We start from the raw sequence: 17,699 nt of genomic DNA, 5'->3' as shown, positions 1-17,699 counted from the left end.
GTTTTTATGCGACTTGATATTTTTATTGTAGTCAAATGTGTAAATCTTTAAATAAAGTGCAATCTTTTTACACAATGGTGCATTTATTTTCCAGTAGATCTGTGATGTTATGATTAGGGATGCACAATACATAAGATTGAACAGTTGAGGTCAAAAGTTTACATATTACATTTTTTATTATTATAATACTGACCTGAGTAAGATATTTCACACAACAAATGTTTACATATAGTCCATATATTTACCCTGTTCTTCAAATAAAAAAAAGTTTTCACTTGCAATTAATGCAGTTTTTCCTTCTAGAGCATCGGTAAGCATCTGAACCTTCCGTAATAGTTGCATATGACTCCCTCAGTTGTCCTCAGTGTGAAAAGATGGATCAAAATCATAATTAATTAATAATAAACATTTTGCAGATTCTGAAAGGTGTATGTAAACTTTTGACTTCAACTGTATATTGGATATTTATTGTGTATAACAGATATTTAAATGTACATGTTCATCTTAAAGGGATGGTTCACCCACAAATTAAAATTACCTCATGATTCACTCACCCTCAAGCCATCCTAGATGTACATGACTTTCTTCTTTGAGACAAACAAAACCTCAACTATATTAAAAATCTGCTGGCTTTTCCAAGCTTTATAATGGCAGTGAATAGGTGGTCATATTCAATAGTCCAATAATCCAATAAAGTGCGTCCACCCATTATAAAAAAAAAACAAAAAAAAGGTACTCCACACAGCTCCAGCGAGCCGAAGCAATTTTGTGAATAAAAAAAGGAATTTTTTAAAGGTTTATTTCTGGCATTTTTCACTTTATTATGATAGGACAGATGAGAACTGACAGGAAGCGAAGTGGGAGAGAGATAGGGGTAGGATTCGAACTTGGGACGCTCATAGCGCAACGGCCACAAAGCTATTGGCGCCAAAAAAAAACATAAACATAACATAAACCACAATCTCCAGCTTCACAGATGATGGTCGGATGACATAGATGTAGTGTAAGTGATGGTGAGAATATGCTAGTCTTGCGAGAACCAAGTTTTGTTTACAGCAAAGGAAAACCAGTCTCCTCTTAGCTTATATAGAAATCATCCGACATTTATTTACAAATCCTTGTTTTGTATTTTGTAATTGATGTTTTTGTTTTGCTTTCTCCTCTGTGCTTACACATTTGTCACCGCGTTCGCCTACATCCTACGTCATCCGCTGGAACGCCATTCTCTAATGTACGCACATACGACAGGTAGTGTAAGCAAGAGATTATGGTTTATAAAGTTTTAAATATGGACATTTTTGTTACAAAAATGCATCGATTCGCTTTACAAGGCCCCCAAGAGTTATGTGGGCTACTTTATGATGGATGGATGCACTTTATTGGACTTCTGTTGGACTATTGAATATTAACACCCATTCACTGCCATTATTAAGCTTGGAAAAGCCAGAACGTTTTTTAATATAACTCAGATTATATTCGTCTTAAAGAAAAAAGTCATATACACCCATGATGGCTTGAGGTGGGGTAATTTTTATTTCTGGGTGTACTATCTCTTTAAAGACATGTCTTTATTACACACATAGAATACTTAAAACTCTTTATTTTACAATGGCACTTTTACTGTTTATTATGATATTTTCATGTGATAACGTGAATACTGACTGTAAGGTCTTGTTTTGTGGCATAAATGTACATTTGGAGGACAGATAAGGCACTGTGATGCAATCCATGAAGCTCAAGGTGTCATTCAGTCATCCTGAAAACAAGATCCCACACAACATAAAACAGATGTTACAGGTTTGCACAAACACTGGATCATTGCGTTAACTTCAGTTCACTTTAAACCCCTTGATGATAGAATGATAGGAAATGGTAAAAAAATTACACATCTGTTTATTATAAACCCATTTCCTAAACAAATTCTTTATGCGAAACACAAAAAACATCTACAATTGAGCAGAGAATCTTACCCATTCTTCATCGTCTGCTCCTTCACCCTGACCGCCACTCTTCCCTGTGCTTTCCTGACCTGCTTTGTTAGCCATTATTTTCTCTGTCCACGATGCTCCAGCGTTCTCATCTCCTGCAAAGTTGCACTTTGTCACTGTACCGCCGTCCAGTTTGGCGAAGGAAACTAGACAGACAAAAACAGACGGAACAGCACATGTAGCCAGCTTGATTTACACAGAAGAGTATACTATTTTCAGCATTGTACTTACAAATAAAGGGCCCGTCTCCTTTGGTTTTAAGACGGACTTCTTGGCCTGGCTCAAGCTCTGTTTTGAGAAGCTCTGCTTCTGAGATCCAAAACGCAATGGCCTGACTAGGACAGTGTTTTGCTGTTATTTTAACCAGCTGGTCCTTATTCACAATATCACTCAGTTGGCGCTCATTTAGACAATCTGTTTCACCCTTAGCTTCCACTTCTGCAAAGTTGAGACACATAAATCAACACAACATGGATAAAATAGTGCTTCAATACTTTGGGGTAAATCAGCATTTTACATTGAGCTTATTTTAGTTTTATTGTGTGGTGCAACTGAAAGCTGTTAAGACAGGTTGGCATTAAAAAGCACAAAAAACAGTTCTACAATTTAAGTAAATTCACATTATGGTTACTCACTGAAGGATGACATCAGATATCCCGTGTTGACCTTCCTGGTATCACTGAAGTTCGGTTCAATCTCATTTCCTTTTGAATCATATTTTCTGCGATGGATTCTGCTTGGTTTGATGTACAAAACATTATAGCGTTCCTGAAATGTACACAAATTAAGACTTTAATATAAAGGATACCAAACTTGTATTATTATGGTTTATATAAAAATCAACAATAAAACATTTGTTGAATAACCAAGTGTCATGTGAAACATTACTAGTGAAGAATATATGTGACCCTGGACCACAAAACCAATCTTAAGCAGCATGGGTATACAGTATTTGTAGGCAATAGCCAAAAATACATTGTATGGGTTAAAATGATCAATTTTTCTTTTATGCCAAAAATCATTAGGATATTAAGTAAAGATTATGTTCCATAAAGATATTTTGTAAATTTCCTACTGTAAATTGATCAGAAATTAATTTTTGATTAGTAATATGATTTATTTAAATGTGATTTTCTCAATATTTTGATTTTTTTGCACCCTCAGCTTCCAGATTTTAAAATAGTTGTATCTCAGCCAAATATTATCATATCCAAACCAACCATACATCTATTGAAAGCTTTTGTTTTATTTATCCAGCTTTCAAATGTTGTAGAAACCTCAGTTTCAAAATATGTACCCCATAACTGGTTTTGGTCACATATTAGTCACAAAAACTATCAACGTTTCATAAGAAGTTGTTTTTTTTTCTATGCTGTTATCGATATCTTTATATTGTACTATATTTTAAAATGTGATTTATTACTGTGATGCAAAGCAGAATTTCCAGCACGATTACTTAATACATAATTACATAATCCTTACATGACCCTTCAGAAATCATTCTAATATGCAGATTTGCTGTTCAATAAATATTTATTATTATTATTATTATTATTATTATTATTATTATTAATGTTGAAAACAGTTGTGCTGCTTGATATCTTTGTAAAAACGGTGGTACATGTTTTTTCAGGATCCTTTTTAAAGTAGAAAGTTCAAAAGAACAGCATATTTAAAATATTTTATTTATTAATTTAGTTATTTATTGTTTGTTTGTAACCCCATACTTTTGAATGGTAGTGTAGATTAATAAATGGCCATGATTCCAGTAACAACTTCAGTTTCTTAATAAAAGATATATTTTTTCAAAATAACAGTGTTATATTAAATATGCTGTTGTTGTTGTTGTTGTTGTTTTTAACAATGTAACTCCAAACTTTTGACCTCAGTTTTTGGAATGGTAGTGTAGATTAGTGAATGGACATGATTCCAGTAAAAAAAACAACAACTTTAGGTTCTTAATTGGAAGAGTTTTAAGTTTTCTAACCTTTCTGTTGTTCACATCTGTTATGACATGGCGTGACAGATCGACGACCGCCCCCTCTAAAATGACACCATGACCACTGGAAAGTGAATATTATAAATAAAACACAATGCTAGAGTCAAGAAGGAAATGATATTTACAAAAAAAGAACCATGGTAGTTATAAGCCATACACAGAAAGCCATACAAGTAGTTAGTCATTGTTCTTAGGCTACAACTAACGTACTGTAACTTATTTACCACAGATGTCAACTACAAAAATATGACCAAATATTCTGAACGCTTCATGGTGTTAGGCAGTTCACATATTCATTGTGTTTCTAGCTATAAGTTCAGTAAGTATGGCATTTGGAGACTGTGGAATATTTGTAAGGGAGACTATGAAGAAGTAAACCAGGCTGTGCATTCGCTGTCGACTGTCGTGCATAAACAATTGATACACTTTAAAGTATTACCTCTGGTGAACTAATGGATCCCATGTGGAGGACAATTTTTCATTATGGACAGGTTTGTTTAATAACGCGGTGTTGTCATAAATGCGACTCATCTTCTGCCGATGATTTGGATTTCGTCGAAAGCTTTCCTACTTCCTGCTTACGTCACCACGAAATCTCTATCCGTGTGAAACGCAATTTAATGATTCAGGGAAGCTTGGTGAGCGTACTTTGAATTATTGTTACCCACACACACGGTTACAGTGACTGAGAAAAAAATATGTAATTAAATTAGTTTCTTATGAAAATGTTAACGATTACAAAATTTTCACACACATACAGATTTGATTGGTTTCCTTTCAGAATTGCATTGACTGCTCTAAAATATGAGACACCAATGTTTCAGGAGTTTACATGCTTATTTAACTGTTTTATTTCGTAACTTTTTTCCAAGGCATTGCTATGCCAGCGTTTCCTGTCAAAGCTATGTAAAGAATTGATTTCAACAACACTATCATAGCTATTAAACTATATCTTGTGATATTTTCAAATCTGTATTTAACCTCAGAACGAGGTAAAAAGAGAGTAAGTAAAAAGAGGTGCTAAAGTTTGATTTTTGTGGTGGCTGTGCTTTAAAATTAAATAATCTTAATTTAAGTGATGAGGGATTTTTGAAGTCTAACAGTCCTTACAGTCATATAAGGTTAAACCACCCTGGATTAAATGTGTGAAAATGATTAACAGTCTAGAAAAATGTAGAAAAAATGTAAAATTTATATTTAAACTATTTTAAACTATTTATTACACTATTACATTTTAAATAACCTATTACAATTCCAAATGAAACCTTCTCAACACTGTGTATTTGGGTGTGCGTGTGTGTATGAAGGTTATATTATATAATACATGTAAGATTTTTAATGTTTTTAAAGAAGTCGCTTTTGCTCACCAAGCCTTTATTTGATTCAAATAAAGCAAAACAGTGAAACTTTGAAATATTTTTACTTTTTAAAATGTTTTCTATTTGAATATATTTTAAAATGTAATTTATTCCTGTGATTTCAAAGCTGAATTTTTAGCATCATTACTTCAGTCACATGATCCTTCAGAAATCATTCTAATATGTGACCCTGGACCACAAAACCAGTCTTAAGTCGCAAAAATACATTGTATGGGTCAAAATTACTGATTTTTATTTTATGCCAAAAATCATTAGGAAATTAAGTAAAAATCATGTTCCATGAAGATATTTTGTAAATTTCCTACTGTAAATATATCAAAAACTTAATTTTTGATTAGTAATATGCGTTGTTAAGAACTTCATCTGAACAACTTTAAAGGTGATTTTCTCAATATTTTGATTTTTTTTGCACCCTCAGATTCCAGATTTTCAAATAGTTGTATCTTGGCCAAATATTGTCCTGTCATAACAAACCATACATCGATACAAAGCTTATTTATTCAGCTTTCAGATGATGTATAAATCTCAATTTTGAAAACTTGACCCTTATGACTGGTTTTGTGGTCCATGGTCACATATACTATTACTACTATTAATATTACTATTATACTATTAATATTCCAATTTGCTGCTCAAAAAAAGAACATTTATTGTTATGTTAACAATTTTTTCAGGTTTCTTTGATGACTAGAAAGTTTAGAAGAACAGCATTTATCCAAAATAGAAATCTTTTGTAACATTATAAATGTCTGTATCATCACTTTTAATCAAAGTATACAGACTTCAAACTTTTAAATGGTATAGTGTATAATGTACCAAAAGCTTTTTTATTTCAGATAAATTCTAAACATTTGGATCTTTCTATTCATCAAAGAATTCTGAAAATGTAATACACTCAACTATTTTAAATATTACTATATATATATATATATATATGTATAAATAAATATGAATATATATAAATATATATAAATATATATATAATATATATATATAATAAATATATATATATATAAAATATATATATATATAATATATATATAAATATATATATATATATAAATATATAAACAAATATATATAAATATATATAAATATATATATATATAAATATATAAATATATATATATATATATAAATATATATATATATATATAAATATATAAATATATATATATATATAAATATATAAATATATATAAATATATAAATATATATATATATATAAATAATATATATATATAAATAAATAAATATATATATATAAATAAATAAATATATATAAATATAAATAAAAATATATAAATATATATATATATAAAATATATAAATATATATATATATATAAATATATATATATATATATAAAATATATATAAATATATAAAATATATATAAATATATAAATATATATATAAATATATATATATATATATAAATATATAAATATATATATAAATATATAAATATATATATATAATATATATATATATATATATATATATATATATGCACATCTTTCATCCAGGCATATTCCTTCTTGTCTCAAAAATAACAAACATGCTCTTTATTACATGATAAAATGTATACATTATAAAACATTACACATAAATACAGAAAAAAATCATAATAAACACTAACTAAATTGTTACAGTAAACACACAATAAAATATAACCAGCCTAAAATGTTACACTTTATTGTAGTAAAGATATAACCATAAAACATATCTTTATTTTTTGAGAGAGAATTGATCTAGTCCAGCTGCATGTTTATTATATAATCAGTTAAAGGTTGCCAAAGTTACAGAATATTGGCCGTGAGATGGCCATAACAAGACAGTAAAATTGTTCATTTCTATTATCCAGATACAGATGGTATCACAGCCTGATTATCATTTGGCAATCAGCAAAGAATGTTATGGTAAGGTTTATGGTATGACAATGCCTAAAACTGTTAGTCCACTTACGTGAAAGGCAAGTGTTTACCACATGACCATACAGAGTTCCATCTTGAATAATAAGACTCTGTGTTATGGCTTATCTCTCTGAGTTATTTCTTGACACATTAAATAAATGAAAGTTAAATCCTGCTTTTTTTAATCCCTGTGTCAGTCTGATCAGCCGGTTGCTTCTTTCCTGAGCTCGATGTGTCTTTGAGACTGACTGATGATTCACTTTGCTGCAGGTTCCCCTGTAGAAATTAGTAAAAAACAATATATGGCTCATTTTGTCATTATGTTTTAAGTATTTTAGCCTCCAAAAACACGGTAACAGCCAGTAAACTGTCTCTAGATAAGCTTAAGTAAACCTGAGATAATGCCATACCTCTTCCTCTAAATCATCACTTCTTTCGTCACTAAATGAGCATTGTGGACTCTGCTCTGACACTCCACCTGTAAAAAGCACCACCTCAGAGATAAACTGACCTGAGCATTGCATTAATAACCATGAAGTCTTTGAATAGCACCATAAAACACAAACCCAATAAGTATTAAGCAGCAGAGTTTTTTTTTAACATGTTATGAGTCAAACGACTCACTTTATAACCCAACCAATGTCATCAACAAAGCTTCTCACAGTGTTTTGGAAAGTCCCGCAGCTGGATATTTAACCACACATTTCGTCTTTGAGCCCATCCACCCGGCGCTTCCACCTCATAGAGACGGTCTCTTTCTTCTTTGTGGATCTCGAGATACTTCTTGCAAACTGTAAATAGTTATTTAAACAAGTTGTGTACATTTAGGTTGCCAGGGTTCTGTTATATAAATAATCACAGATAAAGAGTCAATCTACTATCTACATGAAGTTATTAAAAATGACGAACAGCCATGATCAACATTTAATCAATCAACCGCCATAAAAAAACAATTGTTTTATTGTTAATATGATTGTGATATCTTTATGTGTACCAACCCAAAACCTTTGGACGTCACTCTACACATACCTCCATACATGCCAGGGGACAAAGGAAAGCTAATTCCCAGAACTGATTCAGAAGGTTGAGACGAGCAGAAATCCTCCAGCATCTGTAAAGCAAGTCCAGTCCTTCTCCAGTGAGAGCGAACAAAAACTGTGTCCAGCACAGGGAGCTGATAACTCTGGCCAGTGCAGCCATCACACAGGCTGCCTATGAAAACACAAACACACACAACATTTTTTTTATACAGCTGAGGTCAAAAGTTTACACCCCCCTTTCAGAATCTGCTAAATGTCAATTATTTTACCAAAATAAGAGGGATCATACAAAATGTATGTTGTTGTTTATTTAGTACTGACCTGAATAAGACATTTCACATAAAAGATGTTTACATATAGTCCACAAGAGGAAAATAATAGTTGAATTTATAAAAAACTGACCCGGTTCAAAAGTTTACACCCCCTTGATTCTTAACACTTCGTTGTTACCTGAATGATCCACAGCTGTGTTTTTTGTTTAGTGATAGTTGTTCATGAGTCCCTTGTTTGTCCTAAACAGTTAAACTGCCTGCTGTTCTTCAGAAAAAAAAAATCCTTCGGGTCCCACACGTTCTTTGGTTTTCCAGCATGTTTGTGTGTTTAAACCTTTTCCAACAATGACTGTATGATTTTAAGATCCCATATGCAACCCATATGCAACTATTACAGAAGGTTCAAACACTCACTGATGCTCCAGAAGGAAAAAATATTTTGAATTTGAAGATCAGGGTGAATTGAACTTATTTTGTTTTCTGGGAAACATGTAAGTATCTTCTGTAGCCTCTGAAGGGCAGTACTAAATTAAAAAAATATTATATTTAGGCAAAATAAGAAAATGTACACATCTCCATTCTGTTCAAATATTTTCACCCCCTGGCTCTTAATACATTGTGTTTCCTTCTGAAGCATCAGTGAGCGTTTGAACCTTCTGTAATATTTGCATATGACTCCCTCAGTTTTATTCAATGTGAAAAGATGGATCTGAAAATTGTTGGAAAGGGTTCAAATATACAAAAATGCTGGAAAACCAACAAATTTGTGGGACCTAAATGATTTTTCTGAAGAACAGCTATGGATCATTCAGGTATGAACACAGTATTAAGAATCAAGGGGATGTAAACGTTTCAACTGGGTCATGTTTATAAATTTAACTAGCCTATTATTTTCTCTTGTGGACTATAAACATCTTTTATGTGAAATATCTTATTCAAGTCAGTACTACATTAGCATTTTGTATGATCCCTCTTAATTTGGTAAAATAATTAACATTTTGCAGATTCTGAAAGGAGGATGTAAACTTTTGACCTTAACTGTAGTAGTAAAGAAAACCACCCACCACAAATCTCTAAGCATGACTGAACAAAAAAATAAAATTAAAAAATACCCTTCTTTCTGACGGTGTAAAACCCTACTGCTTCTCCATTTTGCCAGAGGATTTTGCCATGTTCAAACAAGGAATAGGCCGAAAAATATAGGTCTTCCTCAAGAGACCTTTCCAGAATTCCAAATATAACTTGACTGAGCAGGAATAGCACAACTCTCTCCATCACTGACTCAACCTGGAATGACAATGTTAAGATGATGACATTTCTGGTCAAAACAGCAAGTGTGCAAGACTAAGTGCTACTCACTAACACAAGTCCACATCTTGATTTGTTCGATGTCTTCAAAACATCACCAACAGGCCACCATTTACCTTGCAGGTACAGAGCAACCACTAAAAGAATAGGCTATGTATTATCCAAAAGGAAACTGAATGACACAAAACAGCAGTGAAATGAAAAACGCAGAATGTGCCGGACCTTGGGTTTCATCCTGGGGTGTGTGGAGAGCAAGAACGAAATGTGATAATTCACCATCTCTCAGAAACGCAAGCCGGCCAATGTTCTCACAAGTGACTTCCACCTGTCATCACAAATATCACTGTTTGAGGAACTGAAATGAGGAATTTAATTAAAAAAGTGAGCTGCCAACCCACAAAGTATTTTTGGTCATCATAGATGCTGGCTATGTGTGCTGCTAGTTTTTGAGACAATAGAATGCAAGCGTGTTTGTTCTGACTTTTTCTCCATGAGGAAGGGTGAGAGGCACGGCACCGTCTGACTTGACACTGGACAGGTATTCGTCAAATCCTGTGCTCAACTCGCCATAATGCCGCACAGGTAGATCCACTGGATAGGGTTTCACTTGAAAGACGTCATTTGACACAGTTAATAACATGGACTTTTAAGAGATTATGGAACACTTTTTAAAAATTCTAAATTACTTAATTAGTCGTAGAACTGTTTTGATTGTGACACAACTGCGCTTATGTTGACAGTCTACTTGACTGACTGGCGTGGATACTAAACACTAGCGCGAAGCATGTTTGCATACAAAACAAACCTTTTAAACTCTTTAAAATAATCAGTTATGGGAATGTTCACATAATCAGTTTTTGGGAATGCTCTTTGGAAGTCGGTCCTTACCTTTAAAACTATTCTCCAGTTTAGAGTTGGATTCCATTTTGATAGTTGTTCGACCTTTGAATGTTTCTCAACAAACGTGCGCCATCTAGTGACGATAAAGTATGAAGAAGTGAAGTAATTCATGATTATTTTACCAGTCCTGAGTAAATGACGACTACTGTGTTCATTATTACATCCAGCAACACAACACCTCAATCGCTCAGTCGGAGATATTCTTTTCTAATTTACATCCCTGGAGGTCGACTAATGTTCAACAGCATGTATGAAGAAGTGACGTAATTCATAAATATTTTACCAGTCCTGAGGTCTTCGTGGATTCAAATAAATTAAAAAAAACAATAGAACCATCACAGAAAATGTTAATCCCCGGTGAAAAAAACAGCATATGCTGGTTAGGTAGGTTTTGATGCTGGTTTAAGCTGGTCCTTTGCTGGTTTATGCTGGTCATGTTGCTGGTCAAGGACCAGCATGAACCAGCAAAGGACCAGCATAAACCAGCTAAGTACCAGCATAAACCAGCAAAGGACCAGCATAAACCAGCTAAGTACCAGCATAAACCAGCTAAGTACCAGCATAAACCAGCTAAGTACCAGCATAAACCAGCAAAGGACCAGTTTAAACCAGCATCAAAACATACCTACCAGCATATGCTGTTTTTTTCACCAGGGATGGTTTCCACTACAAATACCATTACAAACCATCAACTTTTAACCATTAAAACCATTAAAAATGGTTTTCTGTAGTGTGTTTTGGGACATATTCCATTAGGATTTATTGATTTTAACAAGCCACTAATAGAAGGCGACCAATTACCAGTAAACCCTGGTGAAAAAAACAGCATATGCTGGTCGGTATGTTTTGATGCTGGAATGCTGGTTAGGTAGGTTTTGATGCTGGTTTAAAATGGTCCTTTGCTGGATTATGCTGGTCATGTTGCTGGTCAAGGACCAGCATGAACCAGCAAAGGACCAGCATAAACCAGCTAAGGACCAGCATAAACCAGCATCAAAACATACCTACCAGCATATGCTGGTTTTTTCACCAGGGGTGGTTTCCACTACAAATACCATTACAAACCATCAACTTTTAACCATTAAAACCATTAAAAATGGTTTTCTGTAGTGTGTTTTGGGACATATTCCATTAGGATTTATTGATTTTAACAAGCCACTAATAGAAGGCGACCAATTACCAGTAGACCCTGGTGAAAAAAACAGCATATGCGGGTAGGTATGTTTTGATGCTGGTTTAAGCTGGTCTTAGCTGGTTTATGCTGGTCCTTTGCTGGTTTATGCTGGTCATGTTGCTGTCAAGGACCAGCATCAACCAGCAAAGGACCAGCATAAACCAGCAAAGGACCAGCTCAAACCAGCACCAAGACATACCTAACCAGCATCCCAGCATCAAAACATGCCTACCAGCATATGCTGTTTTTCACCAGGGTCCGTTACAGTTTCCATTAAAACCAATAAGTCCCATTATAACCAGTAAAACTATTACAAATTTTGTATTACAAAATATTGTTTTTTTTTCAGCAGGGTAGACGGAGTAGAAACCTCATATTACGTAATGTATAAAATTCAACGTTGCACTTTAGCCTGGCATATATAACTTGTGTATAGTATCATATTAATGGATTTATCATCATAATCATTATCATCAGGATTTATTTTGGTCCTCACACACAATTGGTACTGGTACTTGGTCGCCTTCTATTGGTGGCTTGTTAAAACCACTAAAACTCTAATGGAATATGTCTTAAAACACACTACAGGAAACCATTTTTAATGGCTTTAATGGTTAAAAGTTGATGGTTTGTAATGGCATTTGTAATGGAAACCGTTAGAATTTCTGTGATGGTTTCCATTTTTATCAGCAGGGTTTTTCATTTGATTTCTAAAGTGTCACCTTCAATACTTTAATATTGTTTCAAGTATTACATATACAAATAATTCATTTCTAAGTTATGTATTTGTTTATCATTTAGAAAGTAAAGCACCTTTTTAATTCCTTGTCATGGTTTATAATTTTTTTAAACATATTTTGCTATGATGCTTACATTGTTAGAGTTACGCAGTTAGAATCATGTTAGACAAAACTGTATTTGTTATATGTACACTGCCATTAAAAAGTTTGGGATCAGTAATATTTTAAATGTTTTTTAAATAATCCTCTTATGCTCATAAAGGCTGCATTTACTTGATCAAAAATACAGAAAACAGTAATATTGTGAAATGTTATTACAGTTTAAAATAATGGTTTTCTATTTTAATATATTTTAAAATATAATTTATTCCTGTGATGCAAAGCTAAATTTCAGTGTCACATGATTGTTACTTTTATCAATGTTGCAAACAGTTATTATTTTAACAGTTAATATTTTATTTTATTGTGGAACCTGTGATTCTTTTTTCAGGATTCTTTGATGAACAAAAAATAAATAAATAAATAAATAGAACAGCATTTATTTAAAATAGAAATCCTTTCTAACAATGTACTTTTTATCAATTTAACACATTTTTGGTGAATGAAAGTATTAATGTCTTTAAAAAAATCTTTTAAATGCTATAATATATATATATATAGCTATTTTAAATAAATACTGTTCTTTTTAACTTTTTATTAATGAATCCTGACAAAAAAAGTATCACAGGTTCCAACAAATTAAGCACCACAACACCTCTTTCCAAGACTGATAATAAATCAGCATATTAGAATGATTTCTGAAGGATCATGTGACACTGAAAACTGGAGTAATGGTGTTGAAAATTTAGCTTTGCTTCACAGGAATAAATTGCATTTTAAAATATATCCACATAGAAAGAGGTTATTTAACATTGAAATAATATTTCACAATATTACATTTTTTTCTGGATTTTTGATCAAATAAATATTAGCATAAAAAAACATTAAAAATCTTAGTGATCCCAAACTTTTGAACAGCATACATTCCAGTATTTTTTAAATCTCTCTTTCTCTACAAATAAATTAAGCATTTGAGTTTTATTTATTTATTTATTTATTTATTTATACAAATAAACCACATTACTCACATTCACTAAGTTACAATGCCAGCCAAGGCCATTTCCAAACAGTGACTGTCCAGTATTTACATTGTCCACAAGATGGCAACAACATCATTCAAATGTAAGACACATAGAGGGGGAAGCAAAAGAAAAAAAAACACAGGGCTTTTTAAACAAACATGTTTTGAGGCACATTCCATCCCTGTAAAAACATGTTTTAACAACAAATAGGACAATAAATGTATAGAAATGTATAATAAAAAGTCTGAGAGCAATTTGCAAAATAATTTAAATTCATGGTCAGTAGTGTTGATTTTATTCTTTATATACATTTTTTAAAATTGCACCAATAATATTAGGGTTACTTTTTCTTAAGGTTTCATGCAATACAAGTGCACTACTCATTGTACTGAGTTCCTTTTTGACCTTGTTTTACTACATTTACAGCTACAGTCAAAGTACAGTACACTGAATCTCTCCTGCTATGGCAAATGCATCCTGCATCCGTTTTATTCCCATCTCCGTTCATCTCCATTACCCATAAACCACTGACTTCCCACTGAGAAATTGCAGACATTTCTGAAATTCCTTTCACCAGGAAAGGCTAGCTTGGATCGTTAAATATGCTTTCGTAAAGCTGAGAGTTTATCCTCAAAAGGGATTGACTGTCACACGGCTGTTGAACCGCAGAGGATATTTGGCATCAGAGCAATTATTGCAGCAAACCAAGATTTTAAATGCAAAACACCTATGCGCTTTCTGTTTGAGATGTAAAACAGGATCTAGCTTTGCATATCAGTGAGTTTCACACTTGTTTTTCTTTCTCGCTTTGTCATCAGCCTGTTTGTGTAACCCATGCGGGATTCCTTAGGTGCCTTCAATCCGTGTCACATGATCAGACTTTACAAGAGGATTATGACATTGGCTTGGCTATACTGAACCCTGGCCTACTTTGTAACACATGAAAGATGACACTGACAAAAATAATGTCATTCTCACTTGTCTAGACTAAACAATCATGTACTGTCAACTAACGGCCACTCAAAATGTCTTCCTGTTTTTGCATCATAAGCTCTTTGCATTTATACAATAATTTAATCATTTAAGCTGTTGAAATGGTAAATAGATAAATCATTTAGTCTTATTCTCCACATGAAGTTTAAAGGCTTTAATTATGATCATTTTTGCTTTTAAAGAAAACACACTAAGATTTTTAATGTTTTTTTTTTAAATACGTCTTTATTTATTTGATCCAAAATGCTGCAAAAGCAGTAATATTGTGAACTATTTGTACTATTTAAAATAACTGCTTTCTATTTGAATATATTTTAAAACATAATTTGCTCTGATTTGCTGTTCAAGAAACATTTTTAATATTATTATCAATATTTAAAACACTTGAGTGGATTTTTTTCAGGATTCTATAATGAATAGAAAGATCCAAAGATTAGCATTTATCTGAAATAAAAAACTTTTGTAACATTCAAAAGCTTGGAGTCAGTATTTTTTTTAAAGAAATTATAGAAATTAATACTTTTATTTAAAAAGGATGCTTTAAATTGATCAGAAGTGATGATAAGGACATTTATAATGTTACAAAAGATTTCTATTTCAGATAAATGCTGTTTTTCTGAACTTTCTATTCATCAAAGAGACCTGGAAAATTATACTCCGCTGTTTTCAACATAATAACAACAATATTAAATGTTCCTGGAGCAGCAAATCAGAATATTAGAATGATTTCTGAAGAATCATGTGACTGGAGTAATGGTGCCAAAAATTCAGCTTTGAAACCACAGGAATAAATTACATTTTAAAATCTATTCGAATAGAAAACTGTTATTTTAAATAGTAAAAATATTTCAAAATTTGACAGTTTTTTGCTGTACTTTAGATCAAATAAATGCAGGCTTGGTGAGCAGAAGAGACTTTAAAGAACATTAAAAATCTTACTGTTCAAAAACTTTTGACAGCTAGTGTATTTCAGAAACCCAATCACTAGATGCCGGATATGTACTATAGTAAATACATGGTTGGTAATCTGTAGCTCAGGAGGAACTGCTAATAGATAATTCCTGCTAAGCTTTTTAGTGACAACACAACAATCCAATTGATGCATCAAGGTTCATGCCATCCAAATGAAGAGCTGAACTGTGTATTGCCTGACTGCAACACTTAGAATGAACTCTTACCAAATGACTCCATTTTATCATTTTCTTGCATAAATCTGTTTTTGGGATCAACATGAGGCATTGTACAAAAAAAGAACGAGATTTGTTTTCCATTTGCCGGGAGTATTGCAGCAAACACATTCTCTGGGAAGTTTTCTCCCCTCACAATGTTTACCCAAACAGCCTAGACATAAGGAATGTCTCAACTGTTATTTACAAAAGAGGAGGAAATGAATACTTGATGGTCAGTGCTCATCTGCAATAAAATATGCTTGGCTCCTGGTTTTAGAGGTGATAACAATAATAATTGTGATCAAACCAAGCTGCTCCGTGTGAAAAACAAATCGGTGCACCCCTCCTTATTTCCAGCTTGTTTTTAGGAATCTTTTCTTTTTCTGACTGTCGCTGTTCACTCGAACATAATTGTTGCCCTCTCCTCCAAATTCCTTTTCCTGTCTGGGCTTAGATAAAATGAGCAACAAACAGTGTGTCATCACTGTTGTCAGTGGTAAACATGCTTATTTCCACTTGACTGCAAGGCTGAAATGAAACTAAAGGGAAGGTAGTCTGGGTGGAACGTGAAATGGCATGAGGACAAATTCATACGGACAGAAACACAGTATCAAGGGAGTTTTGCTTTTTCTTTTTCTGACTCTAGATTTACAGAGGCTTAACTTTGGTCAGGACAGAGGTAATCTGGGGCGCTATCCTTGCTTTTAAGCTTTGTTGTGAGCAAAATATACCTGTTTTGATTTTTTAAAAAAGATTATAAGAAACAGGAATCAAAATTGTCTGATTCCACTATATAAGCTCTTAAAGAGTCTGGGATCTTTCATCAATATCTATAAATTCAAAGTTAGCGTCAAACGTCTTAACAGTGAATTTGCAGTGAGAACTGATTCTTTTCTCTATAGCACTGAAGAGTTGTTATACAAATGATGTGGAATTGAAACCATCTGTGAACATGTTAAGGATCTGTTCGCTGCCCAGTGAGACATGAGACATGATAAATGCTGCATTTTGACATATGGAGGCGCCAAACACAAAGTTGCAGATTAGAAGATACAAGGTCAAGGCGATTTCCAAGGCTGGAGAGAATTCATCCAAGTAGTGCTTAAAATCTGAATGCTGTTTAAATTATATTTTGGAATCCACATTTCATATAAAATTAAATAACAGAGTGATTGCATTTGACTCAAACAATCAAATTTCACCCAATAATAGCTTTAAATAAATATAGACCTATATAGCATACGTTGTAGACCTTCATACCATTTATTTGCAGATCACATCAAGTTTACTAAATTCAACAGAATTTGCATATCAATTTAAATGCGTAAATCTAAAAACAGACTGACATATGTTTTAAGTGTGTTTAGGCACCTGAAAATATTTTAAAAGCATTATTAATATATTACATTTTTTATTTTTTTAAAAAGTGCAATTCTCGTGCAGCAGTATTGAACAGTGATGACTCTGCATCATCACGAACGAATGAATGGATTGTAATCGCAACGCCGTTCCGTCTCTATGAATGAAATTCTACATCGGATTTTACTTTTAGCTGACAAGACTCTATGTCATTGGCAAAATATGTGCACTTCTAAAACGTGGAGCTGGGTAGTATTTTGAATATAGAGAATTGATTACAGATTGTTATCGTTGTAGCTGAAAACTGGGCAAATATGTAGGTTATAAAACCCCATGCGTTCG

The 17,699-nt window shown here is 32.7% G+C and overlaps 2 protein-coding genes across 3 annotated transcripts; both read right to left on the bottom strand.

The window, feature by feature from the left end:
- Positions 1–24: 24 nt before the first annotated feature.
- arpin (actin related protein 2/3 complex inhibitor) lies at positions 25–4,571 on the bottom strand. Its single transcript, XM_051135487.1, has 6 exons — positions 4,427–4,571; positions 3,976–4,051; positions 2,624–2,756; positions 2,220–2,426; positions 1,971–2,134; positions 25–1,756 (listed from the first exon to the last, which is right to left on the bottom strand). The coding sequence occupies exons 1-6, from the start codon at positions 4,516–4,518 to the stop codon at positions 1,748–1,750; spliced, it is 681 nt and encodes a 226-aa protein (XP_050991444.1). The 5' UTR covers positions 4,519–4,571; the 3' UTR covers positions 25–1,747.
- A 2,347-nt stretch (positions 4,572–6,918) lies between these two features.
- Positions 6,919–10,889, bottom strand: fam169b (family with sequence similarity 169 member B). 2 transcript variants are annotated; one of them, XM_051134413.1, is made up of 9 exons: positions 10,790–10,889; positions 10,383–10,507; positions 10,124–10,226; positions 9,953–10,038; positions 9,706–9,880; positions 8,311–8,493; positions 7,944–8,072; positions 7,692–7,759; positions 6,919–7,557 (listed from the first exon to the last, which is right to left on the bottom strand). In XM_051134413.1, the coding sequence occupies exons 1-9, from the start codon at positions 10,824–10,826 to the stop codon at positions 7,447–7,449; spliced, it is 1,017 nt and encodes a 338-aa protein (XP_050990370.1). In that variant the 5' UTR covers positions 10,827–10,889; the 3' UTR covers positions 6,919–7,446. The 2 variants fall into 2 exon arrangements, 1 of the variants encoding a protein (XP_050990370.1); XR_007829637.1 differs by having other exon boundaries at positions 7,506–7,557; positions 7,906–8,072.
- Between the last annotated feature and the right edge of the window lie 6,810 nt (positions 10,890–17,699).

This window comes from Labeo rohita, chromosome 18 (assembly GCF_022985175.1).
Source record: "Labeo rohita strain BAU-BD-2019 chromosome 18, IGBB_LRoh.1.0, whole genome shotgun sequence".
Classification (NCBI taxonomy): domain Eukaryota; kingdom Metazoa; phylum Chordata; class Actinopteri; order Cypriniformes; family Cyprinidae; genus Labeo; species Labeo rohita.
The sequence above is the reverse complement of the archived record's forward strand: the minus strand, read 5'-3'. Positions and strand labels throughout refer to the sequence as shown.

What these genes read in the sequence shown, in the direction of transcription:
- arpin (XM_051135487.1), bottom strand. Translation starts at nt 4,518, where the DNA reads ATGAGTCGCATTTATGACAACACCGCGTTATTAAACAAACCTGTCCAT. An exon ending in CAGATGTGAACAACAGAAAG is followed by an intron (nt 2,757 to 3,975) that starts GTTAGAAAACTT and finishes TGTACATTTCAG; the next exon opens with GAACGCTATAATGTTTTGTA. An exon ending in AGGAGACGGGCCCTTTATTT is followed by an intron (nt 2,135 to 2,219) that starts GTAAGTACAATG and finishes TTGTCTGTCTAG; the next exon opens with TTTCCTTCGCCAAACTGGAC.
- fam169b (XM_051134413.1), bottom strand. Translation starts at nt 10,826, where the DNA reads ATGGAATCCAACTCTAAACTGGAGAATAGTTTTAAAG. An exon ending in CAAGATGTGGACTTGTGTTA is followed by an intron (nt 9,881 to 9,952) that starts GTGAGTAGCACT and finishes TTGTCATTCCAG; the next exon opens with GTTGAGTCAGTGATGGAGAG. An exon ending in TTACACCGTCAGAAAGAAGG is followed by an intron (nt 8,494 to 9,705) that starts GTATTTTTTAAT and finishes GTGTTTTCATAG; the next exon opens with GCAGCCTGTGTGATGGCTGC.